Source organism: Schistocerca serialis, chromosome 2 (assembly GCF_023864345.2).
Source record: "Schistocerca serialis cubense isolate TAMUIC-IGC-003099 chromosome 2, iqSchSeri2.2, whole genome shotgun sequence".
Lineage (NCBI taxonomy): Eukaryota > Metazoa > Arthropoda > Insecta > Orthoptera > Acrididae > Schistocerca > Schistocerca serialis.
This window is the reverse complement of record NC_064639.1, coordinates 790,906,269-790,934,058: the sequence shown is the minus strand read 5'-3', so window position 1 is coordinate 790,934,058 and position 27,790 is coordinate 790,906,269. Positions and strand designations below refer to the sequence as shown.

General features: G+C 48.5%; 1 protein-coding gene across 2 annotated transcripts; it reads right to left on the bottom strand.

The window, feature by feature from the left end:
• Positions 1 to 27,769, bottom strand: LOC126458028 (cuticle protein 21-like). 2 transcript variants are annotated; one of them, XM_050094812.1, is made up of 2 exons: positions 2,248 to 2,354; positions 1 to 661 (listed from the first exon to the last, which is right to left on the bottom strand). In XM_050094812.1, exons 1-2 carry the CDS (start codon positions 2,257 to 2,259, stop codon positions 56 to 58), a joined length of 618 nt encoding a protein of 205 aa, XP_049950769.1. In that variant the 5' UTR covers positions 2,260 to 2,354; the 3' UTR covers positions 1 to 55. The 2 variants fall into 2 exon arrangements, with proteins under 2 accessions (XP_049950769.1, XP_049950770.1); XM_050094813.1 differs by lacking the exons at positions 1 to 661; positions 2,248 to 2,354 and adding exons at positions 25,210 to 25,903; positions 27,758 to 27,769.
• Positions 27,770 to 27,790: the final 21 nt, after the last annotated feature.

Sequence of the window (27,790 nt, the reverse complement as noted above, 5' to 3'; positions counted from 1 at the left end):
TATCATATCATACAAAACGCATTCACACACAATAAATATATCCTATTTAAACAGCTTAGCCCAGGATGGCCTTGCCATAGGCAAGGGGAGCAGCGTACTTAGCAATGGCCGGGGCGGCGTAGGCCACAGGGGCGGCGATCTTAGCGACGGCGGGGGCGGCGTAGGCGACGGGGGCGGCCACCTTGGCGACGACGGGGGCGGGGTGGGCACCGGCCTCCCTGTGCACGACGGCGTTGAAGCCGTTGACGGGGTCAGCGGTGTAGTCGACGGTGCGGACGGAACCGTCGGGCTCGACCAGGCTGTATCTGCCCTGGACGACGTCACCGCTGCGGCTCTCCTGCTGGTTCTTGGAGTCACCGGTGAGGGCGTCCTGCACGCTGTAAGCGTAGCTGTACTGGGGGTTGGGGTCGTACTCGGCGGCGACTGCGGCGGGAGCGGCGACTGCAACGGGGGCGGCTCTCACGGCGGGGGCGACGGCCAAGGGGGCGGCGCGCAGCGCGGGGGCGGCGTACGCCACGGGAGCAGCGTGGAGTGCGGGGGCGGCATAGGCCACGGGGGCGGCGTAAGCGCGGGCGGCGATGGCTGGGCCGGGGGCGACCACGGCGGGGGCGCCCAGGTAGCCAGCACGGGCGACGGCCACGAAGGCGGCGAGGACGATCAGCTGAAACGCACAGTAGATCTGTCAGTTAATTGTGTCCAGCTTCATTTCCTTGTGAATCAGCGTGTAGACTTAAATCATAACATTTACTTAGTTCTTTATCGTTCTTCCGCGGCGCTTTAAAAGCTAATGAGAGCCGTAATTATTTAGATATGGATGGAAAAGTGCAAGCGATTGGCATTTTAAAGATCCATTAATAGCTGCCGAAAGAAAGGTTTTTGATCACTAGAGGTTTACTAAGATAATCATCATTACGGCACTGCAGTGGTTTTAACTTCTTTTTAATCATTAGCTGCATAGTACTGTTATGTCTGTGATGTTAATTTTCTGCCGCAATGTTGTAGAACTAATGGAAACTCAGTTTAACTGTGAACACATTATGTACAGTGTCGCAGCAGCGTATTTAGTATGGTCAGCATTATTTTTCTTTCTTCAACAGTTGTGTAACTGAGTAATGGGCGTGCGTATACTTCGCTTTTGTTTGGAAATTTGTTGGAATAATAAACAAAAGCGCTGATACCTCGTAAAAATCATATTCTTTCCCCGGTGGAAAAACTGATTTCACTCGGAATGAGACATGACAGACATTGGGTCATGAGTGGCTCACTGTGGGGTGTGTCATTCTTTTTAATTAAAGTTCCTAGTAATGAGCTACGAATGAATTCTGTCTCTTTCCTTTTCAGAGGATATCTTCTTGATAACTCCCGAGGAAATATCTTACGGAGCAGAGCCACGTAGATTCGAATTCAAATCTCTGTCCAGTACTAGTCTTAAATACGTTGTTACTTTTTGGTCTTAATTATTTTCGTCAGAAACTTTTTGTCAGTCCCCCCGCTCCCCAAGAAGTATTAGATTGACTTTGGATTCGTGTTCTAGTCTATTCAATCTCATTTAAATTATTGACAAATTCCTTAATTCACTCAACGTAATATTGGAGCATTTCCTTAACGAGATCCACGACCGATTCCTTGCTCCATTTACTTTTCTTCCGAGGAAATGCTGCATATCATAATGCGTGGACATTGACAATATGTTTAACTTTCCTTCCTTCCTGCCCGCATCTCGTGGTCGTGCTGTATCGTTCTCGCTTCCCACGCCCGGGTTCCCGGGTTCGATTCCCGGTGGGGTCAGGGATTTTCTCTGCCTCGTGATGGCTGGGTGTTGTGTGCTGTCCTTAGGTTAGTCAGGTTTAAGTAGTTCTAAGTTCTAGGGGACTGATGACCATAGATGTTCAGTCCCATAGTGCTCAGAGCCATTTGAACCTTCCTTCCTTTGGAATTTTTTACTTAGAACCTTTATAGTTCGAAAGTTCCACAACGCTTCCCCATATTGCGTGGAGTACCCCACTTGCAGCTGTGAAGCACAGTCAGACAGAGTCGATAGTAAAATGCACTGAATCCTACATAATATTCGTTATCAAATTCAGACAGAATCTGTCACGTTCATCTCTGTGTCAACACTGCTGTTCTTGCAATTGGCAACACGCTTTAAGGTTCGAAACACGTGAAGAAAGTATAACGCCACTGATGTATTGACACTGGAAACACAGTCGGCAGGTGGAAGTTGCGCAGTCTTCTGCTGGCACCCACCTTGCAGGCCATGTCGATGAGTTTCTTGCTGTGTAGAGCTGAGAACTGGCGATGCACTGTCCGGCCGGCAGTTATATACCCGCTGCAGGCGCGGCTTGGCGCTGCCCGCGTTTTCGCAACGTGCGATGTGGATGGCGGCCACCGGCCACAGCAGGCCTTGGGCGCACCTACCCCAATTGAGACACAGCCGTCCGCTACGAAATGCAACCCGTTTGGCGCTGAGACTTTCAGCACGCAGAGCACTAATACTCTAATAATACTGATACAAATACACTGACGGGAAAAAAAATCGCAGCACCAAAAAGTAACTAACTCAGAGTAAGGAAATTTGGGGAACACGTTTGTCTAGGCAACATATTTAAGTGATTAATATCCCAGGATCACTGGTTAATACCTACGAAGCCGAACGACGGGCACCTTTTATTGTGCCACTTATCGACAGTTACCATTTTCAGTAAGCGTGAAAGTGCATTGTTTTCCTTTCAATCCTTGCTATGAGAGGGGATAAGCAGGCTGCTAGCTTGTTGATGTACAGAATATCTAGTAATAAATCAATACTTAAACGAACAGCTCTAAGACTGATAGTATATTTACAATGTGCAGTCGATATTTTCTTGACTGGTGTGTCGCTACGTATATATGAAATATAGCTATATCGATAATCTTTGTCGATACATCGAGGGCCGATAACGATACTTTTTAACCATCGGTACGTCGGATTACTGATAATTTTAAAAATATTAACAGTACTAGTGTCTAGCACTCAGACACGTTAGGTGAAGGCTCCCAATTGGCCTTCTTCTAACCAAACCACGGTCATCACCGGCACCGTAGCAGAACAGGCTTTCATCAGAAGACACAACAGACATCCATCCTGTCTTCCAATGAGCTATCGCATGACTCAACTGAAATCCCAAATGGCGGTGAATGCACGCTACAAGGCGTCTGGCTCAGAGCTGGAGCTGTAGTAACCGATTTGTAACAGGTCGTTGTGTCACTGTGGTGCAACTGCTGCTGAAATTGCTGCTGCAGATGCAGTAAAATTCGCCAGAGCTACACGCCGAACACGATGCTCTTCCTACCTGTAATGCCAAGTGGCCGTCCAGAGTCCATACCACCGCTGCCAACAATCAAGTGCAGTGGCTCTGTTCCTGCCGAGTACTTCTGCAGTATCGTGGAAGGAACATCCAGCGTCTCTTAGCTCTATTACATGATCTCGTTCGCTTATGGTAGTCGTTAAAAATAGTATCCTGCCAAATATGAAATCTGTACTGTAATACGGTTTCCAGCGCAAAATGTCTAATAGCTATTGACATTCATCGCAAATATTTTGCTTGTTACGCACCGAATTGATCAATGAAATTTTTGTGCGCCAATAATATCACTTTGTTTATGAATTTATGGTGAATGCTTATGATGATATTAGTAGTCGCCGTCTGTTTGTAGTCAGCAAAGAAATAGTAGACAATAAGTGAGAAAATTGTTGACAACCGTCGTTTCGCTGTTTCTCATCTGCCGGACAGCTACTCGCGGATTGCTACGAGTGTTATGCATGACATTCACGTAAATAATTAGAGTACCATAACTCTTTTCTGAGGACAATAAAGCTCAGCTGATGAATGTTTCTCTGGATTCCTCGCTACGCAACTGAGGGAGATAAAACTTATACTGAACGGAATCGTTGTAAGGTGGGCATGTTATTTTGATTTTTGTAAGTTATCGATGTGCACTTCAGAGACAGAGCAAGTTATGTTACTGTTAAACAGTCTTTGACCTGGTTGTGGCACAGTCTTTGCCCCTGCGCAGTCTGATTCATTCTTAGTTGAAATTTGGTAGGCGATGGACGTATTCAGTAGTGCTGTGTTGACTTGTGATTGTGTCTGTTGGATGAAGGAAGATTTATTGTAAAGGACAGCAGAGATGAGTATGATGTATATATTGGAAGGCGAAAAGAATATAAATTTCGAATATTTTTTTATTATTACTATTGTCAGCTACTTAACTTGCTCAGACCTGAGAGAAAAACCTCGCCACTTCCCTGAGTCATACATTAAGATATTAAGTGATGTAGTTGCTTGATTTTCATAGAAATTGTCTGTTAACACTGTACATTTTTCAAATCATTGTTGACTTCGTTAAGCATAGACCAATGTTATGTGTGAATATCACGCGAAATTTTACTCTGTCTTTTTGAATATATACTTCATTCTAAAGTCGTTATCTTGGAATATAATTTCATTGGTGTAGTTACACTCCCGTTTCCACTGTTTAAAGAAGGTTTGTCATTACGCATTACCACAGTGCACCATATAGATGCAACAGTTTGAATATTCTCTGGAAATTTTATTTAAAAATAGAAATCTAGCTGTAACTCTTCAGGCTTTCCCGGCGATCTCTCAGTTTTTTGCTGAGGTGTCGAGATGGAGAAGTGGTACCAGTATTTGCCAGAATTAAACATCACATCAACTCCAGAGCGGCGAACAAGATAAAACGCAGAGCTAGCATGGCACTGGTGAGAGAGAGGATTCGAGATATGCGCCACAGGTTAGATGTTGTGGCCAGAGAGCTGTTACACATTCATCTGTACATGGCAGCTTCCTTAACAAGAGAAGATTGGGATTGGGTAGACCGTGCCTCCTGGTCTTTAGCTGAGTGTGCTAGAAGGAATGCCTCATCTTGCCAATCTGCAAAGTTTGACCGCATGAGCAAGAAAGCACAGCAGGTGGAAGAGACACGCACGGTGACGAATCTGAGTGGCATACAGTTTGATGATACAACCTTAAAGGTACTCAGCAGGGGTCTCAACTTTGCTACGACCCCTAGAAACGTACCCATTTCAGGTTTCGTCAGTGCAGTAGAGCAAGTTGCAGCCACACTTCCACCTAATGTGGCAGAGGAAGTCCGCCGAGAGACTTGCAGGGCCCTCACCAAGGCCAGGCCGCCGAAATCGAACATCACAACCGAGGAGAGGCTTGCACTCAAGAAACTACGGGAAGACAACAGCATTGTGGTACTGCCAGCAGACAAAGGGAACTCCACTGTCATCTTGCAGCGAGTGGATTATGATGAGAAAGTACGCCAACTTCTGGAGGACCCTGCATACAGAATTCTGGAGTGTGACCCCACGGACGAGGTGGCCAAGAAGACTAGTGCTCTCTTGAAGGAAACAGGGATGCCCGATAAGATCATCAGACAACTACGGGAAAAAGCGCCAGTGCCACCCAGACTGTATGGTCTGCCTAAAATACACAAGGAGGGTGTGCCCCTACGTCCTATTGTCAGTAATATTGGGGCACCTACGTACACAACAGCCAAGTACCTGAAAGGTCTCCTGGCTCCATATGTGGGGAAATGTATTCACCACATCCGCAACTCAGAAGATTTCCTGCAACGCCTCAAGCAACTGAACATCACAGATTCGGACATCATGGTTAGTTTTGATGTGGTATCGCTGTTCACCAGGGTCCCACTGAAGGACTCACTAGAACTGATTGCAGAGAAATTTGATGGTGCTCTGTTGGACCTGTTCAGTCATACACTGACATCCACGTATTTCCTGTACAGAAACCAATATTACGAGCAAACTGAAGGTGTAGCTATGGGCAGCCCACTGTCCCCTGTGGTTGCCAACATGTTTATGGAGAGTTTTGAGGAGAGGGCATTGGAGACAGCCACATTTAAACCCACATGCTTCTTTAGGTATGTGGATGACACCTTCGTGATCTGGCCACATGGGATGGACAGGCTCAATGAGTTTCTTGAACATCTTAACTCATGCCACCCTAATATCAAGTTCACCATGGAACTGGAGAAGAATGGCCAGCTGTCATTTCTGGATGTACTAGTCCAGAGGAAAGCAGATGGATCAATTGGCCACAGTGTGTACCGAAAACCTACACACACTGATTTATATCTGCAGGCCAGCAGTTGTCACCACCCTGCACAGAAGAATGGGGTTCTGAAGACTTTGGTCCACAGAGCACGTGCCCTATCAGACCAAGAGAATCTACCCACAGAGATAGAACGTCTCAAAACAGTTTTCTCCAAGAATGGATACACGGACAGACAAATTGAGAGGGCACTCCGACCAGCCACTATACCACAGGTTCCTGAAGAAGGCCAAGATGAAGCAAGGAAGGTGGCATATCTACCCTATGCTGGCTCTATTTCTGCCAGAATCAGTAGGATCCTGCGTAAACACAATATCAAGTGTGTTTTCTGTCCATCCAACAAGATCGGGGGACTGCTGGGGAGTGTCAAAGACGACCTGGGGTTACGAAAACCAGGGATTTACAATATACCTTGTCAATGTGGCATGTCCTACATTGGCCAGACGACAAGAACTGTGGAGATCAGGTGCAAAGAACATCAGAGGCACACTAGATTAAGACAGGTGACTAAGTCAGCCATTGCTGAACACTGTCTAGAGCTAGATCATGCCATGAAGTATGAGGATACCAAGATTCTAGCACAAACACCCAGATTTTGGGACAGTGTCATAAGAGAATCGATTGAGATTAAAATGGCTGACGATCTTATGAATCGTGACACAGGGTACCAGCTAAGCAGAGCCTGGGATCCGGCTCTGGAATTGTTAAAGGAGCAACGGGGCCAGCTGCAACACTACACAAACAGAAGAACCAGAGACATGGAGATGGTAAACGAGCCCCTGACGGACTGCCAGGAGCACCAGACCGAAGATGGAACACCCAGAAGTGGGACTGGTGGGCGCGGACCGCAGAGGGAACATCCAGAGCCGCAGCAGATGAAAAACGGAGCGGCACACTCGCACTCGCATTAAAACTCTGGCTACATAAGCCAGGTGTAAAGGCAGTCTAAGCAGCGGAGCTGCTGTTCCTGCGGGGACCTCGTTAGTGGGTGCAGTGGACCTAACAGGGTGAGCTGTCCTCACTGGGCGTCGTTCATTGTGACGCCCTCTGTTGCGACATCGGGCGGCGAGAGATAATTACTCTCGCAGTAGGTCTGGCCAACGAGTCGTTGGCCTGTGGTGGACCTGGCGGCCCAGACCACGAATCAAGCGGCTGCCAGACCGTTCAGCATTGCTGTAGAACTGCCTGGCGATTTGCCGGAAGCGATCCCGCAGGAAGGGGATCCCAGCTTCTTCACGGAGCAGCCTCGTCGGATAGCGAGGTGGCTTGTGGAGCGCAAGTCGCAGCGCCCTGTTTTGCAGTCGTTGGAGCGTCGCAATGTGCGTCGCGGCCGCGTTACCCCACACCACAGCCGCGTATTCCAGGACCGGCCGAACAAGGGACAGGTACATGGTGAGGCCATGGCGTGGAGGGAGAGTCGAGGAAGGGTTGAGCAGTGGGTAAAGCGCATGAAGGCGCCCCACTGCCCGCCCTCGGATGTCACGGATGTGTGGCAGCCACGTCAGGCGTCTGTCCAACGTCACCCCGAGGTAGTTGCCGGTCCGCGACCAGGGGATGGGGCCCCCCATGATCGTGACCGGCGGCAGGTCCGGTGGCAGCCTCTTTCTGCTGAAGATGACAGCCTGACTCTTCGCAGCGTTGAACTTCAAGCGCCATTTCGTGGACCAGGCGCCCAGGACGTCACATCCGAGCTGGAGGCGACGGCGCATCTCGGCCGCGTTCATGCTGCGGGTGAACAACGCCGTGTAGTCGGCATAAAGTGCCAACTCCACGCGTGCCACCCGCGGGGCGTCGGCGGTGTACAGGGAGTACAGCAGGGGGCCGAGGACCGACCCCTGCGGCACCCCCGCTCGAATCTGCCGGTCGGTGGAAGTGCCTCCATCTGCTCGGACGTGGAAAGTGCGTCCCGAGAGATACGAGCGCAGCAGGACTACGTGCGACGTCGGTACCCCGTGCGCAAAAAGTTTGTACACGAGGCCGTCGTGCCACACGCAGTCGAAGGCCTTGGAGACGTCGAGAAGCACCGCCCCTAGGTACTCCCGCGTCTCCAGCGCTCGCATCGCCTGCTCCACGAGGCGCAACAACTGCTGCGTGGTAGAGTGGCCGCACCGGAAACCAAACTGCTCCTCGGGAATGAGTTGCTGTTCCGTCACGTGGCGCAGCAGCCGCTCCGCGTACAACCTCTCAAACACTTTTGAGAGGGACGGGAGCAGACTGATCGGCCGATAGTTCGCGGCCTGACGGGGATCCTTGCCGCTCTTGGGGATGGCGACCACTTCCGCGTGTTTCCACGCGGAAGGGAAGGTCCCAGAGCGGAGGATGCTGTTAAAGATGTCCGCCAGAGATTGGTGTACCTCCGGCAGAAGCATCCGCAACAGGCAGTTGGTGACACCATCCGTGCCACCCGCCTTCTTCGGGTTGAGCCGACGGAGCTGCAGGTCCACTTCCTCGGCTGTGATTGGCTCAATCACGTCGTCTTCCTGTCGCGCAGCGAGAAAAACCGGCAGGCGCTCTGCCACCAGACGGACGTGATCGGGATCGACCACGCCGTCAGCAGGTTGAAAGTTTTCTGCGAACGAGTCCGCGAGGATGCCTGCTTTCGCATCTGGTTCGCAGACAACGTTCGCACCCGCATGGAGAGGCGGGACTCGCTGACGACGACGAAGGAAACGCTTGGCGGTCCGCCAAGCGCTGCCGTCCGTCGTTGTAAGTGTGGCCACAAGACCCGCCCAGTCCCGATGACGATGGTCGTCGATGGCGGCCCGAATCTCGCGCCGCGCCCTGTTGAGGCGGCGCTTCGTGTCAGGCAGCCGTGTGAGCTGCCACTCCCGAAAGAGGCGATTCTTGGTTGTGATCGCCTCGAGGATGTGTGGCGGGAGTTGGCGCGACATCTCTCGCGGCCGTCCTGGCCGCCTGGGGGTGGCCGCCTCTGCTGCGGCCAGTGTGTGCCGCGTGAAGGAGGCCAACGCTTCGTCAGCCCCTTGCACAGCGGGATCGGGCGCGCCCTCGAGGCGGTCGAGGACCTCGACACGAAAGCGCGCCTCGTCTATGCCTCGGAAGTTGTGGCGGTCGGACGGCATAGATGCACCGATGACGTCCATGTCGAAGACCACCGGGAGGTGATCGGACGACATGGCACATCTAACGGTGGCGGACGTGAAGTGCCCAACACCTTTGAGCACGGCGATGTCGAGCACGTCAGACTGGCCGCGATGGGGGAAGACGGTGTGCTCATAAGGCCCCAGTACTATCGCGCCATGCCGTTGCGTGACGCGGAGGAGGCGGCGGCCGCTGGCGTTGGTGATGCGGGAGTTCCACTGCGGGTGCTTGGCGTTCAAGTCACCCGCAATGAAGACTTTCCCGCGCAGTGCCAGCAGGGCGTCAACGTCAGCCTCCTGAAGCAGTCCTCTCGGCGGCCTGTAGGCCGCAACGAAGGTGATGACCCCCGCCGTCGTGGTGACAGCCACCCCAGTGGCCTCCATTGCAGCGAGGGGCGGAAGCTGGACTTCGTGATGTTTGAGGGACGCCTTGATGTAGATGGCCGTCCCTCCGCCGTGGGTCAGCCTGTCGGTGCGGTAGCACCGATAGTTGGCCACCCTCACGTGTAGTCCCGGCTTCAGGAAGGTCTCGCACACGAGGCAGATGTCAATTGCCTCGTCGCGCAAGAACTCCCTGAATTCCCCTTGTTGGGGGACCAAACTGTTTGCGTTGAAGGCGCAAACGGTGAGGCCATGGATATGGCGATTATCCATGGCGCGGCGGAGTTGCAACGCCGGCCTGAAGGGCCGACGTGACCGCGGTGACGAGCACCGGGAGCTGCTCGAGCAGCTGGATCAACGACCGCAAGAGCGATCGGAGCTCAGCTGCGTCGGTGGCCATGGGGGCGGTGGGGGCCGCTGGGACGGCCTCCGCCACTGGGGCGGCCGGTTGCGGCCGCTCCGTACTAGGCGACTGCCGTGGAGCATCGGCAGCCGGTCGCGGCGCAGCACGAGGCGCCGTCCTCTGCGGCGGCAGAGTGTCTTCGGCAGTCCGTCGTGCAGCGGCAGGGGTGGCCCGGCCCGCACGCCGGCGACGCCGGCGCGGGGCGGCAGCCCGCGCGCCCTGCGTGGGCGCGGGAGTTGCCACCCCCACGGGCGAAGCCGTGGACGGCGCGGTCGGTGGCCGCGTCTCACGCTCCACCTGCGCCGAACTTCGGGTGGCGGAAGTTGATGGTCCTCCCTTGGTGGCGGCAGCAAAGCTGGTGGACGGGTGCACCTTACGAGAAGGAGCGGTCCCTCCCCTCGGTTGATTTCGGCCCCTTTTGAAGGCCGAGCAGCCTCGATAGCTGGCAACGTGCGTGCCGCCGCAATTGCAGCACGTCGGTTTGTCTTCCCTGGCAAGCCCGCAAGACTTGCTCTCGTGCCCGCCCGCGCACTTAACGCAACGGGGCGACATGGAGCAGTAGCGGGAGACATGGTCGAGCCTTTGGCAGGAAAAGCACTGGGCCCTCTTGCCTTTGGCCCGGAGAGGTTCCACTGCGACCTTGACACGGCCGACCCGCTGCACCTGGAAAATCTTCCGATTTTCCAGGTTGTCAACGAGGACAACCTGGTACAGTGGCATGTCGCGATGCGTACGTGGAGACTTCATTAGTCCGGTGGACCGGACGCCGAAGCCCAGGTCCTCGAGCTCCTCGCGAAGGTAGTCCGCACCAAACTTGAGGGGAAGGTGGCGGAATACCACCTTCAGAAGTTTGAGCGGCTCGGAGGGGTGCGTGTAGCACGGGAGGCCATCTTTGCAGATGGCGTCCATCACCGCGCGGTACTCCTCGTTGGTCGACACTGGGACCTTGTAAAGGTCACGGCCAGCGTTCTTGACAGTGGCGGACGTGGCCACCCTGTCCAGTTTTTGCTGGAACTCCTTGTATTCGCCAGCCCACTGGATGACTATAGGCGGCGGCTTCTTTTGGGCCGGCGTCGGAGGCGCGGCATCATCCTCCATCGCATCGTCGCTGACGCCCGCAAACGTGTTGGCGGTCGGCAGCGGGGTCGGTAGCTGCAGCGCAGCGGCCCTGGCAGTGTGCCGCCGGGGCGGGGCGACAAAACCATCCTCGTCCGGCTGTCGGGAAGCAGCAGGTGAACGAGTGGGCCGCCGCGTGGTCTTCGTCGATTTCTGCGCGGCGGTGCTCCGGGAGGAGCCCGCGAGAGTCAGCCCAGACTCTGTGGTGGAGGTGCGGGAGGCCCTGGTGGCCTTCTTCCGCGGCCTCGCTCCTGCAGATGTCTGAGAGGGAGTGTCAGAGTCGTCATGCGTCACAGCCCGGCGCTTTCTGGGCGCGCGGGGAGCGTCAAGGTCGGTGTCACGGCGCTCCGACTCGGCAATCGCCTCAGCCAGATTTGCGTCGGGCAGGTCCATGTCCTCCATCTCGGTAGCTGCAGCTAGCGCAGCCACGGGCTCTTCTCGTGTCTCCGGGGCCAGGGGGGCAACCGGGGGCACATCGACCTCTTCAGTGGTCGAGGCCAGCGGCGCAACTCCCGCCGAGGCCGCCACGGCCGGGACCGCAAAATCGTGCGATGCGACCGGCGGGGCTCTCGGTGGCACACCCGACGCATGCTGCCTCGTGTGCGGTAGAGCGGCAGCCTTCTGAATGTTGCAGAAGGCGAGTATAGCCGCCTCGTCGTCCTCTCGACCAGGGTAGGCGCCCCCGTGGGCGAGTTTGTTCATGAGAATGAACACTCGATCACGAGGGTGCGCGTCAAAATCCGATGAGTCAAACCCGTCAGCGTCAGTTGTCGAAAGCCGGTTCGTCATAAGTGGGGGGCCGGATGGGGCCGCCACCGGGATCAACTCAGTCGCCTGAGCTGGCCCCGACGGACGGCGATCCGCCACACCCTTCGCAAGTAAAGCATCCTCTCTCAACGACATCTCGAACAGCACGCGTGCGTCGTGCGTCGCGTGAAACGGAGCGGCAACGCTCCAACAGGTCGTGGTGAGCGGGCGCGGACCGCAGGGGGAACGCCTGGTACCCCAGACCGTAGATGAAACCCCCAGGAGCGGGTTTGGTGGGCGCGGACCGCGGAGGGAACACCTAGAACCGCAGCGGACGGAAAACGGAGCAGCAACGCTCCAGCAGGTCGCAGGGAATGGGCGCGGACCACAGAGGAAGCGCCTGCAGCCGTTGGTGGAGGGGGAAGTCCATAGGCATAAATACTGGACCAGGTCCACTCGAGAAGCAGTCTCAGGTCGCACCTGATGAAGGTCTCGAGCTACGTGACCGAAATATCGTGCAAGTACGACGCTGATATCCGGCAGAACACCCGACAACCCAAGAAATCTAGCTGCCTGCTTGCTGTTTGCTGTTGTGCTTCCGATAAATCTGCAACAATGCTGTCAATTTTGATGTTTGGCTAGATAATTGTTTTACTTCAGTTACGCATGTAACGTAAGGACAAGTTACAGTTCAGTTCAAATTAGGTTCTGTTTAATCAAAGGTCAGCATACGAGTTTAAGTTGGGAAACAGATTGTGAGTACATAGTTTTGGTAATAGGTAGTCTCTTTATAGAGTTGGATGTAAATTTCGGCTAAATTTCATACAGAAACATGTAGTGGGGAGGTTACATCGTAACCGGTGACACGACATGGGTTTCCTATGTTGACAGTTGTATGGGGTCGTATCGCCCAACCAGACGGGTATGACTGCCGTTAATTAAGACCCTAAGAGAATATACTGCATATAACGGAAAGGGAGAGACAATCAGTTCTGAAGCCCATCGTTAGACATAAAAATGAGAAAAAAGACGCATCTCTCGAGTAATGGTGACGTGTTTCTGCACGAGAATGCTCGGTTTCACACTACGCGGTTAACAAGAAGCCTCCTATCAGTTCAGACGGAACGTTTTTGAATCTCCACCCTAGTGTCTTATTAAAACTGTTATTTCTCAGGAAACCATTACCTAAAAATGGTGTATCTGAAACCTTGATCCGATTTAAGAAAGGGCGTGGTGGCCTTAATGAGATCACGCTACATAAACAAATAAATAAAATAAAAATAGTACCGCGCTCAGTGGCCGCGCTGTTTGAGGTGCCAGGTCACGGACTTCAAGGCCGTTCTCGCCAGAGGTTCGAGTCCTCCCTCGGGCATGGGTGTGTGCTGTTCTTAGCATAAATTAGTTTAAGTTAGTTTAATTACTGTGTAAGTCTAGGGACCGATGACCCCTTAGGAATCCACACACATTTGAACATTTGAAAATAAAGATAGAACGATTCTTCGAGAAGGTAGAGCTTTTGGGAAATGAATGGATGCATATTTGAAAAGACTCATATTAACAGGTTTAATGCTTTTTTTATTGATACCTGAAAGATATACTCTGTGGAGTACAGTATCTCAACAATCGTCTTCATTATCGAGTCCAGCACACAGTACTACGATAAGCCTCTCCGATGACAATGCTACTTATTCTCTCAGAGATGCTGGACACTGGCCTAATGTCTTGCTCATCAGAAAGACTAGTAGAGTCATAGCCAGTCTACATACACATCAATACTTCGCAAGCCATCTGACGTTGTGTGACAGAGGGTACTTCCGGTACCACTAACTGATCCCCCTTCCCTCTTCCATTCGCGAATGGTACGTGGGGGTGACTGTCTGTAATCCTCTGTTTCAGCTCTAATTTCTCGAATTTTTTCGTTGTTGTCATTTCAGGACATATACATGGGAAGAAATAATATTTTGTCCAACTCTTCCCGGAAAGTTTCTTGCGAAATTCCAATTGTAAACCTCTCGGTGGTGCAGAACACCTCCCTCGTAGCGTCTGCCACTTGAGTGTTCTTTGTAACGCTCTCGGATCTTCTCTCTCTCTCTCTCTCTCTCTCTCTCTCCCTCTCCCTCCCTCTCTCTCTCTCTCTCTCTCTCTCTCTCTCTCTCTCTCTCTCTGTGTGTGTGTGTGTTTCTTCTACCTGGTAAGGATCCCACATTGATGAATAGTACTCAAGAATCGATCGAACAAGCGCCTTGAAAACTACTTCTTTAATGTATGAATTACTTTTCCTTAAACTTCTTATTCTGAATCACTGGCTGGCGTCTGCTTATCCTACTATTTGTCTTATGTGGTCATTCCACTTACGGTTGCTTTTGTTAGATAGTCCTAGATATTTTACGGTGGTTACTGTTTCCAGTAATTTGTCATCAATACTGTAGTTTCACAATAGTGAATTTCTTTTTCTATATATGCACAATATGTTGCATTTATTTACGTTCAAGGTCAACTGCCAGTCACTGCACCATTAATCGATCCTCTGCAGAACGTTAGTGTCTCCTGGCATTGCTACCTTCTTGTAGACAACGATATTATCTTCGAACACTCTTAAAGAGATTCCGAAGCATTCTACATGCTCTGCAAATAGTAACGGTCCTTTCACACTTCCTTGGGGTACCCCAGAAATTACCTTCACATCTGTCCATTTTGTTACGTTAACAGCGGCGTTTTGAGTTCTATCTGCAAGGGAGTCATAAATCCATTCGCAAATCTGGTCCGACACTCGGTGAGCTGGTATTTTCTTTTCATTATTTTTTTCACTAAACGGTCGTGCGAGATGGCGTCAAGGTCTCAAGTCCCCTCCTGAAGTCGACGAACTGGCATCGGCCGTAGCGCCGATGTTTATAGAGCTGTGGATGCCAAGCAGGAACCGAGCGGGCTGCGTTTCGCAAGTTCTCTGTATGCAGAATCGATGTTGGTTTTTATAGAGGAGATTTTCTTTCTCCAGAAACGTCATTACACATGAGCATAAAACATATATGACAATTGTACAACAGACTGACGTCAACGATATGGGCCTATAACTAATTGCATCTATCCTACAAGCCTTCTTGAAAACTTGAATGACCTGCGCTTTTTTCCAGTCACTAGATATCCTTCGTTGCTCCATCGACCTACGATGAACTGAGGCTAGAAGAGAAGCAAATTCTTTCGCATAATCTCTGCATATTCTTACAGGTATCTTATCTGGTCCTGATGCCTGTCCACTACAAAGTAGTTATTTTTCTATTCCGCTCTCAGTTATCTCAATATCTGCTATTCAGAAGTTCGTACGATGTTTGAAATGAGAGACCGTGTTACCACCTTCCGCGGTGAAACAGTTTCGGATGACCGAAATCAGTATTTTGACCTTCTCTCGTCGATTTCCGTTTCGGTGCCGTTATGATCACTGTGTGACTAAATAGATGATTTTAAACCGTTTACTAGTTTTACGTAGGACCAAAACCTCTCAGGGTTTTTAGTCAGTTCGGTTGACAAAATTTTATTTTCAAAGACATTAAAAGTTTCTCTCATTGTTCTGGTTGGTTGGTTTGTGGGGTTGAAGGGACCAGACTACAACGGCCATCGGTCCCTCTCATTGCTCTCCTTATGCTTATTTTCGCTAGGTTTTGACCTCTCTTGAATCTGTGATGAAGCTCTCTTTGTTTGCGTAGTAGTTTCTAGCACGGCTATTAAACCACTGTGCGTCTTTCCCATCCCTTAAGACCTTGCACAGAATACGCATGTCTAACGCATACTGAACACGCTTTCGAATATTTTCCATTTGTGCTCCACATCTTCGTCCTCAGCACTGAATATTTGATGTTGATTACACACAGACTCTGCGATTTGTATCCAGTCATTCCTGCTAACCGTAATCATTTTTCTACCTTTCTTGGCCTTCCTTGTAATAGCCGTAGTCGCAGATGCTACCACAGGCTTATGGTCACTGATACCCTCATCTACGTTAAATGATTAAGAGTTCAGATCTGTTTGTTGCTAGGAGGTCTAAGACGTTACCTTTTCAAGTTGGTTCTCTATCTGCTCGTAGTATTTTCGAACAAGACATTCAGGATAATATCACATGAATCTTTATATCTGGGCCAGTTTTGACAGCATGACTCTCCCAGTCTCTGCCTGGTAAGCTGAAGTCGTCCCCCTCCCCCTCCCCATTACAACAGCATGACAACGAAACTTATTCGTGATATTCTGCAAGTTCTTTTTCAAGCTCCTCACGCAGGTGGTCTATAAAAGCATCAGATTATGATTTATGACCCACCTTTTATACTTAACGTCACCCAAATTGATTAACATTCGAAATCTGTGATAACCTTGCTGGGTATTATCGAATTCCTTACTGCAGTAAGTACCCTGCCACTACTGGCGACTAACCTATCCTTATGATAAATATTCCAATCTGAATTTAGGTGCCGGCCGGTGTGGGCGCGCGGTTCTAGGCGCTACAATCTGGAACCGCGCGACTGCTACGGTCGCAGGTTCGAATCCTGCCTCGGGCATAGATGTGTGTGATGTCCTTCGGTTAGTTAGGTTTAAGCAGTTCGAAGTTCTAGGGGACTGATGACCTTAGAAGTTAAGTCCCATACTGCTCAGAGCCATTTCAACCATTTGAACTGTGGGAACCATACAAGCCTGCTGCATGAAAAAAGAAGGTAATGAAGAACTTTTCGCAGCTGCTGCCCTACGAGAATATTTGAGAAGTAAAAACAATACGAGAGACAAAGCTGAACCGATACACACAATTCTGAAACTTATAAGTGGCGAGCGTAATGAATTTGTCTTTTCCATTCGATTCACTTTAAACCGTTTCCACGAATTCAATTCACGTACTTTGTAATAGCGAAATTTACGTCCTACACTTAAAGCCACTAGGAATCATCGTACGTCGACAACGGAGAAAGATTGTCCTTAGGTTAGTTAGGTTTAAGTAGTTCTAAGTTCTAGGGGACTGATGACCTGAGAAGTTTAGTCCCATAGTGCTCAGAGCCATTTGAACCATTTTGAATTTAGGTTTTCGTTGCTATTCACTTCAGGTTTCAACCAACTTTCTATTCCTAATGCTTCATGGATATTATAACCTTCAATTAGCGATACTAATTCTGAGACCTTACCACGGACGCTCCTGCAGTTTACTAACACAATTTTATTAACATTTTATTAAGATTATCTGAGAATAATGCAGCTGATGTATCTTCGATTTAGCCAGGCAATTCTTCTGTGATCCCAAGGAGAGGGGGGGGGGGGGGGGGAGAGGATTCTTCTAACCTAAAAAACCCTCATGTGCACTCCACATGTACTGTGCTACCCTTACCCTAGTAGTCGCTTCCTGCGTGTAGCGCAAGCCTGTCCTATTAAGGGGAAACGTACAACTCTGCACTGGATAGTGGAGTTCTAGAAACTCACATCCGATACCGTCGCAGAATCGTCTGAGCTTCTGGTTTAGATCTTCCACTTTTCTCCAAACCAGAGGACCACGATCGACCCTCCAACATACGACTGTCTGTAAAATGCGTGCCGGCGATCTTCTTATATGCAGTCAAACTGAAGATGCTCAAATCATCTCTCCGATGGTAAAATCCACGGTTCTTAAACTGACAGGAATTTGTCCCTGACCACAGTAAACGAAGAAGAGACTATCTTCACCAAAAGACGTCTGTCATCTCATTCACTGGTCACTGGACACGTGGCGTCCATCACGTAGAGAATGAGCCCTTGGTTATTTAACTTGTAATTAGTGCAGCAGTTAATATACAGCTAGAAAGAGTTGATTCTCACGACTACAAGGGTGAAGAGCTTTGACGCATTTGTATAGACTTCCGCTCTGAGACGTTACAACACTTGGCGAAATTCATTGTCGCAGACAACAATCTGAGTAGTTAGAAATTCATTAAATTCATTGAGAATGTCGTCGGCAGAAGACAAATTAAAATTCGTACCTCCATATTATACGCCTAGGATGAAAACAACCTTCGTTCGGTAAAAGCTTCGAGATTTTAACACAACCGTACCCCTATGTGTTACATAATGTTCATCTGGTCAATGAGCTTTTCCTGTGCGGAAATTTGTGAACATTGTTGCTTAAGATGTTTCTGAGGAAAAAAATTCCTTCAGCGGCAGACATAGTTTGATATGTCCAAAAGATGGCTTCGATTCCCACTTCAGGCTTCCATTTTTTTAACAGGCACTAACGGACGTCCTTCACCTGTGATAAGGCCACCGCTGAAAATATTCTGTACCTGACATGTGAATTCACTAAGTAAACAATCCGACCAGCCATCCGGTTCGAATCTCCATCACAAAACTTTACAGCATTGCATTTCCATGTCCAACAAGGCCTCGCCTTGTTAATTGTAAGTGAAACTATACTGAACATCTTTCGTGGTCTTCATGGGATTCGCGGTTCAGTGCAAACATTTTCGCCTTTTGTTTTCAGGTTCATACTGGCTAACTGATACTCGTGAACACTTTAGTATTTCACGTCTCTTTGTTCCTAGTTAGCAATGACGATCGTTGCAGTGATTGAGTCTTGATCATGCACGAAAGCTTTGCTTGGTTAGCTTTGGCTATAGGTGCTGGGTTTGAGTACAGATCCAGGACAAAAACTTTAGTCACGTCATTTAAAGTTCAAACATGCGTACAAGTAACTGCTCACGTTCTCAAAATGTTTCTTTTTTTAAAAAAAAACAATAAGGATTACTGAATGATTTACGTGATAGTCAGCTGTTTCAGATTGTAATGAAAGTAATACTTTTCAAATGACAGTAACTGTAATAGAGTTAAGTTTACAAGTGTTAAGAGCCGTCCTATTTCTAATAACCTGTTTCCTAATATTTGAAATATTGTGATTTTAATTTACGTCAGGACTGATTGCCACAGTGTTTCTTGTGGTAACCATTTTGCATAGTGGTGGGACTGTACCGCGAAGAGATAAGTTGTCCTAAAAAAGAGATACGTTATGCGGATCGCACACATATCAGGTGTAACGCAATTCAAGCCGTCCACATACTTTTGAGTATGGAAGTACTCATAAATAGAGCTGTTATCCAGTGCATCAAATGGGGGTACCTTTTAAATCATTCTACATTTCATTACGTTTATCCAGCGACGATACTTCGCTATAGCCTACAGCATCATGAGCGAACAACCATAGAGTGATGATGAACCTATCTGATTCCACGTCAAGACCCATATGTTTTTAGTACTTACGCATGCATCTGATCAGCTCGTTGCAACTTGCCCACTTTACTAATATCCATAGATGATAGTCAATCAGCGAGTCAGTGCAGTATGTTTTAACTATTTACAGATGATGTTTTCAGGAGTTCACGTCGTATCTTCTCTAACAGTTTCGAAGGACTATAGCGAGCTAGTCTGTGATTGTTTACAGAGATATCTCTTCACGTTCCTCCATTGTCTATGCGAGATTTGAACATTTCAATATTTGTTGATGTATCAGTTCAGAGTATGACAGCTTGCTGCTAATTCGAATCTCCTTCGTTTGCAATCTGTGTACTCGTCATATACGTATGTTCGCAGTACTCGTAAGTACACTATTCAACAAAATTAAAAGGTCATTTTTTCGAAACCGTGTAACTGTCTCCGATTGCGACGCAGAAATTAGCTCAAAGACGCCAACAACCTTCCTCTGTAATGTTGCAATGGAGTAGCGCCCTTCGACGTCTCCCTCGGGTTCGGCGACGGTTCAAACAGCTATGTGTCGACACATAAGAGGAAAAAAAGTTCATATGGGTTAATGATATCACATTGGCAACAAATTATACCACCATTCAGCTTCACACCACCGTGGAAGCGTCGCAGCGTGGGAAGCTCGTCACACCCCCTCTTCCCCACATTTCATCCCTTCTTTCGACGTCTCCGTGATGGAGGTAAAAACTTCGACGATTAGAGTTTTAATGACGCCATTTCCTTATGGGTGGCAGAGGAAAACATTTCAGACACACAGACACTCAGAATTAACACGAAAACCTCTGAGGTGGAGGCAAAAAGGGCACCAAGAAACCACTCCTTCAGTTGGGCGATCGAAAACTACAGTTCGCAGTGCGATGAACAACAGAACAACATTCTAGACAACATTCCACACTGCTGACACCTCATGGGCGATTAAACTCTTCACTCTGGACGTCGCGAGGCTCCATCGCCCTTGAAGGTGATTAGGTCCCTATAGAGTGTAGCGCGACCGCAATTTTTGTTTTGGTATGCTGGGTGTAGCCACTAGGTACCGTTGAAAACCATGCGAAGAAATTTGAAAAGCAAAAGGTGTTTACAGTTTCTCGGTTCTACCTTCACTTGCACGACCATGCTGATGGAAAACAGGATGAGTCAAAGAAACTTTTATTACCAAACAGTTGCTCAGTTAGGTGTCAGAAAGCTGCATGCACCAGCGTTTCAGAGATGAAGTAGGAGATACTAACGTGATGTCATTGTCAGGGGAGGATTTCTGTTTAAATGGAGTACCGAATCTTGTAGTGTGTTTCGTGTTAAACAGAACTAAATAGAACGACCAATGGAAATTTCTTGCCCGATCCCACTACATTTATACGATCGTCCCACAGACCATTATATCGGTTTACATCGTTACGTAATAGGAATTTTTCGGGAACTGCTTGAACAGGCGATCCAAGTGCCTTCAGAAAGGTGTCTGTGAGGAGAACAATATATGACCGTAATATTCGTGATATCTTGTTAGTTCATACAATGAAGATCCAAAGAAACTGGTACATCTGCCTAATCCGTGTAGAGGAGAGAGCAGTTAGGTGGAAAGAGTACATTGAAAGCCTCTATGAGGGTGAAGATTTGTCTGATGTGATAGAAGAAGAAACAGGAGTCGATTTAGAAGAGATAGGGGATCCAGTATTAGAATCGGAATTTAAAAGAGCTTTGGAGGACTTACGGTCAAATAAGGCAGAAGGGATAGATAACATTCCATCAGAAATTCTAAAATCATTGGGGGAAGTGGCAACAAAACGACTATTCACGTTGGTGTGTAGAATATAGGAGTCTGGCGACATACCATCTGACTTTCGGAAAAGCATCATCCACACAATTCCGAAGACGGCAAGAGCTGACAAGTGCGAGAACTATCGCACAATCAGCTTAACAGCTCATGCATCGAAGCTGCTTACAAGAATAATATACAGAAGAATGGAAAAGAAAATTGAGAATGCGCTAGGTGACGATCAGTTTGGCTTTAGGAAAAGTAAAGGGACGAGAGCGGCAATTCTGACGTTACGGCTAATAATGGAAGCAAGGCTAAAGAAAAATGAAGACACTTTCATAGGATTTGTCGACCTGGAAAAAGCGTTCGACAATATAAAATGGTGCAAGCTGTTCGAGATTCTGAAAAAAGTAGGGGTAAGCTATAGGGAGAGACGGGTCATAACAATATGTACAACAACCAAGAGGGAATAATAAGAGTGGACGATCAAGAACGAAGTGCTCGTATTAAGAAGGGTGTAAGACAAGGCTGTAGCCTTTCGCCCCTACTCTTCAATCTGTACATCGAGGAAGCAGTGATGGAAATAAAAGAAAGGTTCAGGAGTGGAATTAAAATACAAGGTGAAAGGATATCAATGATACGATTCGCTGATGACATTGCTATCCTGAGTGAACGTGAAGAAGAATTAAATGATCTGCTGAACGGAATGAACAGTCTAGTGAGTACACAGTATGGTTTGAGAGTAAATCGGAGAAAGACGAAGGTAATGAGAAGTAGTAGAAATGAGAACAGCGAGAAACTTAACATCAGGATTGATGGTCACGAAGTCAATGAAGTTAAGGAATTCTGCTACCTAGGCAGTAAAATAGCCAATGACGGACGGAGCAAGGAGGACATCAAAAGCAGACTCTCTATGGCAAAAAAGGTATTTCTGGCCAAGAGAAGTCTACTAGTATCAAATACCGGCCTCAATTTGAGGAAGAAATTTCTGAGGATGTACGTCTGGAGTACAGCATTGTATGGTAGTGAAACATGGACTGTGGGAAAACCGGAACAGAAGAGAATCGAATCATTTGAGATGTGGTGCTATAGATGAATGTTGAAAATTAGGTGGACTGATAAGGTAAGGAATGAGGAAGTTCTACTCAGAATCAGAGAGGAAAGGAATATGTTGAAAACACTGGTAAGGAGAAGGGACAGGATGATAGGACATCTGCTAAGACATGAGGGAATGACTTCCATGGTACTAGAGGGAGCAGTAGAGGGCAAAAACTGCAGAGGAAGACAGAAATTGGAATACGTCAAGCAAATAATTGAGGACGTAGGTTGCAAGTGCTACTCTGAGATGAAGAGGTTAGCACAGGAAAGGAATTCGTGGCGGGCCGCATCAAACCAGTCAGTAGACTGACGACCAAAAAAAAAAAAAAAAAGTGCCCCCGCAAGCACGCAGAAGTGCAGCAGCACAACAGCACAATGTGGCATGAACTCGACTAACGTCTGAAATAGTGCTGGAGGGAATTGACAACATTAATCCTGCAGGGCTGTCCGTAAATCCGTAAGAGTACGAGGGGGTGGAGATCTCTTATGAACAGGACGTTGCAAGGCATCCCAGATATAGTCTATAATATTCGTGTCTGGGAAGTCTGGTGGCCAGCGGAAGTGTTTAAACTCAAAAAAGTGTTCCTGGAGCCACTCTGTAGCAATTCTGGACGTGTGGGGTGTCGCATTGTCCTACTGGAATTGGTCAAGTCCGTCGGAATGCACCATGGACAAGAATGGATGCAGGTGATCAGACAGGATGCCTACATAAATGTCACCCGTCAGAGTCGTATATAGACGTATCAGGGGTCTCATATCACTCCAACTGCACACGCCTCACATCATTACAGAGCCTACACCAGCTTGAACAATTCGCTGCTGCCATGCAAGATCCATGGATTTATGAGGTTGTCTCCATACCCGTACGGGTCCATGCGCTCGATACATTATGAAATGAGACTCGTTCGACCAGGCAACATGTTTCCAGTCATGAAGAAAGAGTCCAATGTCGGTGTTGACGGGCCCAGGCGAGGCGTAAAGCTTTGCGTCGTGCAGTCATCAGGGGTACACGAGTAGGCCTTCTGCTCCGAAAGCCCACATCGATGATGTTTCGTTGAATGCTTCGCACGCTGACACTTGTTCATGATTCAGCACTGAAATCTTCAGCAAATTGCGGAAGGGATGCACTTCTGTCAGGTTGAAAGATTCTGTTCAGTCTTCGTTGGTCCCGTTCTTGCAGGATCTTTTTCTGGTCGCAGCGATGTCGGAGATTTGATGTTTTACCGGATTACAGAGATTCACGGCACACTCGTGAAATGGTCCTACGGGAAAATCCCCACTTCATCGCTACCTCTGAGATACTGTGTCCTATTGCGCCTATTATAACGCCACGTTTAAACTCAGTAATCGATCTAAGAACTACGCCAGGCATTTGTTGTCTTATGTAGGCGTTGCCTGCTTATATATCTCTGTATTTGAATACGCATGGCTATACCAGTTTGTTTGGCGCTTCAGCGTAGTATTAACTGATAAAATATCACTATGTGCATTATTTAACTGGAAATTACGGGGGTTGGAAATTACGTTTGTCAATATGTGCATTATTTAACTGGAAATAACCGGGATGGAGGTTATGTTTTTATCCATGACAAAGGCGACTCCACCGAGACCGTCACCTCCGTCTTCAACGAAAATTTTGTATTTTTAGTCCCTTTCAGAGATTAATGCAATACTTGGATAAGATTCGGTCATAGTAACTAACATACCATTATAGTTATGTGAATTGACTGGGATGCGCTGCATGCATCTCACTGACGTGTGTCCTCTGCAGCGACTACAATTGGAGAGCTTGCTCTAGGCCGCGACGCGCAGGCCTAGGAGCGAAGAACGTGGCCAATAGTGTCGTGTTGGCAACCATTTCGCCGGTACGGCTGTCGCGGATGACGTCACAAACAAATACCGCGTTGAGAACTTTGCGACACCAGTCAGATGGCAGCATTTACAGGAGGGTCAGGGATTTGGTAGTAGCTTCAATGAACCGTGCAACGCTTTATCACGGACATGAAAAAATTATAGAGAAGAACACTTAACACTCAAATACTTCGACATAAACGAAAAGACAAAAAAGGAGTTTAGTAATATTCAGACGCCTTCAAGCTGCAATACTGTGGAAACCATACAAGCCTGCGGAATGAAAAAAAGAAGGTAATGAAGAACTTTTCGCAGCTGCTGCCCTACGAGAATATTTGAGAAGTAAAAGCAATACGAGAGACTAAGCTGAACTATTTCTTCGTCTGTCTACCGAAAACGGTAAAAACATTTCATATTGTGGTAATATATCGAAATAGAAAGAATAGTACGTTACAGAGCATCCGCAACAGAAGTGAAGATTGCTGATGAATCATCAGAAAACATTTCAGTGGAGATGACACGTGAAGGAAACACGAACTTCCTTAAGCCGGCCGCTGTGACCGAGCTGTTCTAGGCGCTTCAGTCCGGAACCGCGCTGCTACTGTGGTCGCAGGTTCGTATCCTGCCTCGGGCATGGATGTGTGTGAAGTCCTTAGGTTAGTTAGGTTTAAGTAGTTCTATGTCTAGGGGTCTGATGACCTCCGATGTTAAGTCCCATAGTGCTTAGAGCCATTTGAACCATTTTGAGTAATTCAAGGACAGAAGTAAATTTCTCGTAAGCTGTTCGATGATACCACACAGAAAATAAATTCTCTTCCATGAAATCTGGAAACAGAGTATGAACTCTACATGATCCTGTCCTTTGAGATGCATATTGTTCACCAGAACCCTTTTCCGCCAGGTTTCTTCTTTTCCTATTCATCAAGCAGCACACAAACAAAAGTTTCATCATCATCGATCATTTCTTCACTGACACACAGTGCTGCAGCAAAAGATGGACCGTCATCTTCAGCTTCAGACTCTACACTGGAAGAGCACAGCGACTGCTTGCGGCGCTGTTGATGTGAACGTATGTCCTCCTCCACAAAAATAATTTGTGCCCTTCGGCGGTTTGGGCACGTGCGGCGCCTCCCAGTGAACGCTTTACTTTGAGAGAACGACACGCGCGCAGAAAACAGCCACTACGTGATCGCTTCAATAGCACTAAGCGACAAACTAGAACGGCTCGTTACTGTGTCAAAGGAAAATATTTTAGGAACATTGTAATCCCAGTAGTGTTACTCTTTGGGTGCGAAATGTACCTTCCACTGTACTGTAGTATTGTCTGACATTAATGCACATTAAAAGCAGACATATTAAGTAAAACACAATAATGGATTCTTTTTGCTAACGAAATTTATTCGTTATGTTTATGATAGCATACAAAACGCATTCACACACAATAAATATATTCTATTTATACAGCTTAGCCCAGGATGGCCTTGCCATAGGCAAGGGGGGCAGCGTACTTAGCAATGGCCGGGGCGGCGTAGGCCACAGGGGCGGCGATCTTAGCGACGGCGGGGGCGGCGTAGGCGACGGGGGCGGCCACCTTGGCGACGACGGGGGCGGGGTGGGCACCAGCCTCCTTGTGCACGACGGCGTTGAAGCCGTTGACGGGGTCGGCGGTGTAGTCGACGGTGCGGATGGAGCCATCGGGCTCGACCAGGCTGTAGCTGCCCTGGACGACGTCGCCGCTGCGGCTCTCCTGCTGGTTCTTGGAGTCACCGGTGAGGGCGTCCTGCACGCTGTAAGCGTAGCTGTACTGGGGGTTGGGGTCGTACTCGGCGGCCACGGCGGCGGGGGCGGCGACTGCGACGGGGGCGGCTCTCACGGCGGGGGCGACGGCCAAGGGGGCGGCGCGCAGCGCGGGGGCGGCGTACGCCACGGGAGCAGCGTGGAGTGCGGGGGCGGCATAGGCCACGGGGGCGGCGTAAGCGCGGGCGGCGATGGCAGGGCCGGGGGCGACCACGGCGGGGGCTCCCAGGTAGCCGGCACGGGCGACGGCCACGAAGGCGGCGAGGACGATCAGCTGAAACGCACAAGAGATCTGTCAGTTGATTGTGTCCAGCTTCTTTTCCTTGTGAGGCAGTTTATAAATTAAATCTTTACATTTACTTAGTTCTATGTGCGATCTTTAGCGGCGTTTTTAAATCTAAGTGAGGAGGTGTAATTATCTTTCTTTCTTTTGCTGGTGCCTTGTCCCGCTGTTTCACAGGGTCAGCATGGTTAGGAAGGGATTTGGCAGGTTAATTTTAAGTGGTGACTGGATACCCTTCCTGCTGCCACCTGTACCCCCTGGGACGGAATTAGTGTACCCCAGGTGTCTGCGTCCAGTGTAATCCATGGAATACTGCGAACGAGTTCAGATGTCTGTGAGTCGTGTAACTGAGGCGGAACGCGGGTCCAGCCCGGTATTCACCTAGAGGGATGTGGAAAACGACCTAAAATTCACATCCAGGCTGGCCGGTACACCGGCCGACGTCGGTAATTTGCCAGGCGGATTTGATCCGTGGGCGGCATGTATCTGAGTTGCGAAAGTAGCGCATTAGCGCTCTCGGCTAACCTGGCGGGTTGAGGACGTGTAATTACATGGATATGTAGGTAGTATGGATGGAAAATGGCAAGTCATTGGCGTTTTGAAGACCCATTTTGAAGCTGCCGTATAAAACCTTCTTGACTATTAGAAGTCTACTAAGACAATCATCATTACGGCACTACTTTTGTATTTAACATCTTTCTAATCCACAATAGCTACATAGTATTGTTACATCTGCGACTTCAGTTTAATGACACAGTATTGCAAAACGAACGAGAATTTGGTTTTACAGTGAACATGCTATGTCCAATGTCGCAACAGAGTGCTAGTATGGTTAGCGTTATTTTTCTCTCTTCAACTGTAGTTGTGTGATGGCCGTCCATGAACTTTACTTGGAAGAAAGAACCACTCCCATCTTCTAAAAATCTTATTTTTTGACGGTTGCAAAAACTGATGTCACTCTCATTGAGACATGACGGACTTTATAATGAAATTTCCTAGTACATTAAAGATGTGTGATGGGGTTCGAATGAAATGCGTATCCTTTCTTTGCAAAGGGTATCTTCTTAAAAATTGAGTTACCTAGGCACCCCTCACCCTGCTCATAATGCGCTCGACTAACTCTCAAGGATATATCGTACTGAGGAAAGTGGTGTAGATCCAAATTGAAATTTGTATCCATCATTAATCTTCAGTATGTCCTTAAGTCCCACTGTTAGTTATTTTCGCTCATAAACGTTTCTCCTGTGACTTTAATCTGGTAAGTTTTTGGAAACAGGCTCATGCTTGTCCACGTGAGGGTGCGATTTTTTTTTTTTCGAGAAAGTATTCATTTGACTTTGGACTCGTGTTCTGCTCCATTCAACCTGAATTAAAATTTGCATAAATTCCCTCTATCGCTTGAAGTAAATACTTCTTCAGTTCCTTCAACGGGATCCATGACCGATTCCTTTCTCCTTTTATGTTTATTATGAGCTAATGCTGCATATCAGTTGACCTATCATTGACGAGATGTTCTACTTTCCTTCTTACCTTTGGAATTCTCTACTCGGTATCTTCGAGAGTCCGAAAGTTCCACATCCCCTTTCCACATTTCGTGTTGTTCCCCACTAGCTAATCTAAAACACAGTCAGACTGACCAGCCAGTCCAAGGCGCTGAATCCTACATAATGTTCGTGTCAACTTTATACAGAGTCCTACAGATTCACGTCTGTGTCGGCACTGCTGTGATTGCAGCTGGCAATACGCTGTCAAATTCGAAGCACATGACGGAACTGTAACACCACTGATATGTTGACACAACACAGTAGGCAGGTGGAAGCTGTGCAGTCTTCCGGCGGCACCCACCTTGCAGGCCATGTCGGTGAGTTTCTCGCTGAG